This window comes from Bos taurus, chromosome 3, assembly GCF_002263795.3.
Source record: "Bos taurus isolate L1 Dominette 01449 registration number 42190680 breed Hereford chromosome 3, ARS-UCD2.0, whole genome shotgun sequence".
NCBI classification, from domain to species: Eukaryota; Metazoa; Chordata; class Mammalia; order Artiodactyla; family Bovidae; genus Bos; species Bos taurus.
Window position 1 is genome coordinate 87457251 of NC_037330.1, and position 2394 is coordinate 87459644.

General features: G+C 57.6%; 1 protein-coding gene across 1 annotated transcript; it reads left to right on the forward strand.

Annotated features, from left to right (window-relative positions):
- The first annotated feature begins 299 nt into the window (after window positions 1-299).
- TACSTD2 (tumor associated calcium signal transducer 2) lies at window positions 300-2131 on the forward strand. The gene has a single exon (XM_002686363.6). It carries the CDS (start codon window positions 441-443, stop codon window positions 1398-1400), a length of 960 nt encoding a protein of 319 aa, XP_002686409.1. The 5' UTR covers window positions 300-440; the 3' UTR covers window positions 1401-2131.
- The last annotated feature ends 263 nt before the right edge of the window (window positions 2132-2394 follow it).

Consider the following 2394-nt stretch of genomic DNA (forward strand, 5'->3'; position numbering starts at 1 on the left):
AAGGTTCTGGGCTGGAGGCCGCGCCTAGGGCGGGTCCCTTCTCGGGTGGGGCCGCGCGGGCCGGGGGCAGTACTCCACTCCCCCCTCACCCACCACCCCCGCCCTCAGCCGAGTATCGGTTTTCCTTTCCCAGGCTTTCGGTCCAGAGGAGACAGGACAGCCTCCGCCTCCCTGATCCTATCACGGGAGGCGCAGGCCGGGCTGAGCCTTTAGTGAGAAGGGGACGAGAGCCCGGGAAGGGGCGGGCGGGGTATCTGTCACCCAAATACCAGCGGGTGAGTCGGCGGCCAAACCAGCCCGGCAGGTCCGGCGAAGTATAAGAGCTGGAGGGAGCGGCCGGCGGCAGACGCCTGGATACCGTCCCACACGTCGGAGCCGGAGCCCTGCGGAGTCTCCAGTCCTCGCCAGCCCGCGCCGGGTTCTCGCTCCTCCGCCCCACCATGGCCCGGGGCCCGGGCCTCGCGCTGCTGTCGCCGTGGCTCCTGATGCTGGCGGCGGTGATCGGCCACGCGGCCGCGCAGAACCAGTGCGTGTGTCCCACCAACAAGATGACCGTGTGCGACGAGCGCGACCCGAGCGGCCGCTGCCAGTGCCGCGTGCTCGGCTCGAACCAGGCGGTCAACTGTTCCACGCTCACGTCCAAGTGCCTGCTGCTCAAGGCGCGCATGAGCGCCTCCCACAGCGGCCGCGCGCTGGTGCGGCCGAGCGAGCACGCGATCGTGGACAACGACGGCCTGTACGACCCGGACTGCGACCAGCAGGGGCGCTTCAAGGCGCGCCAGTGCAACCAGACGTCGGTGTGCTGGTGCGTGAACTCGGTGGGCGTGCGCCGCACCGACAAGGGCGACCTGAGCCTGAAGTGCGACGAGGTGGTGCGCACCTACCACATCCTTATTGACCTGCGCCACCGCCCGGACGCCCCAGCCTTCAACCACTCGGACCTGGACGCTGAGCTGCGGCAGCTCTTCCAGCAGCGCTATCTGCTGCAGCCCAAGTTCGTGAGTGCTGTGCACTACGAGCACCCTACCATCCAGATCGAGCTGCGCCAGAACTCGTCGCAGAAGGTCGCCGGCGAGGTGGACATCGGCGACGCCGCGTACTACTTCGAGAGGGACGTCAAGGGCGAGTCGCTGTTCCTAGGCCCCCGCGACCTCAACTTGCGCGTGGGCGGACAGCCCCTGGTCCTGGAGCAGATGCTCATCTACTACCTGGACGAGAAGCCCCCCCAGTTCTCCATGAAGCGCCTCACCAGCGGCCTCATCGCCGTCGTCGTGGTGGTCGTGGTGGCGGTGGTCGCCGGCGCGGCCGTCCTGGTGATCACCAATCGCAGAAAGTCGGGAAAGTACAAGAAGGTGGAGATCAAGGAACTGGGGGAGATAAGACAGAAACCGAGCTTGTAGGTACCGGCGGGGCTGGGGTGGGGTAGGGTATCGTATTTCAGCAAGTTTCCAGACCCAAGTGAGTCAGTCACCTTCTTGATTCTTGGCCCCCCGCAGGAGACATTTCTCCTCTCACATTCCTGCCTCTCCCCACCGCCACCATATTTAATAGATCCTGTTCTCAGGGTTACCTCGCTTTCTGACTTCTGTCCTGAAGAAAGCATTTCTAAAATTCCTTCCCTTTCGGTCCAACCAGAAACCTGACTCCAAGAGTTAAGGGAAGTTTGGCATAGGGTTATGTATAAGAATCAAGTGTCTGTATGACAACCCAGCCTGGTTTACAAATGCGGAAATCCATGCTGAAGGCTTAAACGCTTTTAGCTGGGAAACAGCTGCTGTCTTGGGTTTAAGTTATTTCATTAGCTCCACTTGTCTCGTGGCCTTCCTGATGAGGAGTTCGCTAATTGGGCCCATGCTGTATCTTCATTTCCCATCATTTGTATTACTGACCACACATGCTTGTCACCGGGAAGGAAGCCTGTCTGAGCTGCCTGCACATTTTAGATGTCTTTATTTGAGGGCAGACTTTGGCCCAGAAACTCAGCATCTGTTCCTCAACTTGCCCTTATTACAGCTGATACTAGTAATGTTTCTTTTGTAAAATGTTTGTACATAGGTTGTCTTTGATAATGCTGTTGTGATTTTTTTTTAAACATGAATTTAATAAAATATGGAAAAGGCACAAACCAAAAGATGGAATTTGTGAAAACTTGCTCCAGATTTAATATGATTTGGGACTGCTCTAATTTCCTATGACTCAGATTTCTTATTTCAAATTCTAACACTTCTTAGCAGGATGGGCCTTTTCCCATAGCCACTCTGGTGTTTCTGAGATCCCTGAGCTGGCAAGTGTAAACACAGGTGTTTCTAAATAAGGTTGTTTAGAAACCCACTGCTTGAGGGTAGGTCTGAGGGAACCACCTAGAACCAGCCAGTGTTGTCAGGAAAGGGGACC

What these genes read in the sequence shown, in the direction of transcription:
- TACSTD2 (XM_002686363.6), top strand. Translation starts at nt 441, where the DNA reads ATGGCCCGGGGCCCGGGCCTCGCGCTGCTGTCGCCGTGGCTCCTGATG.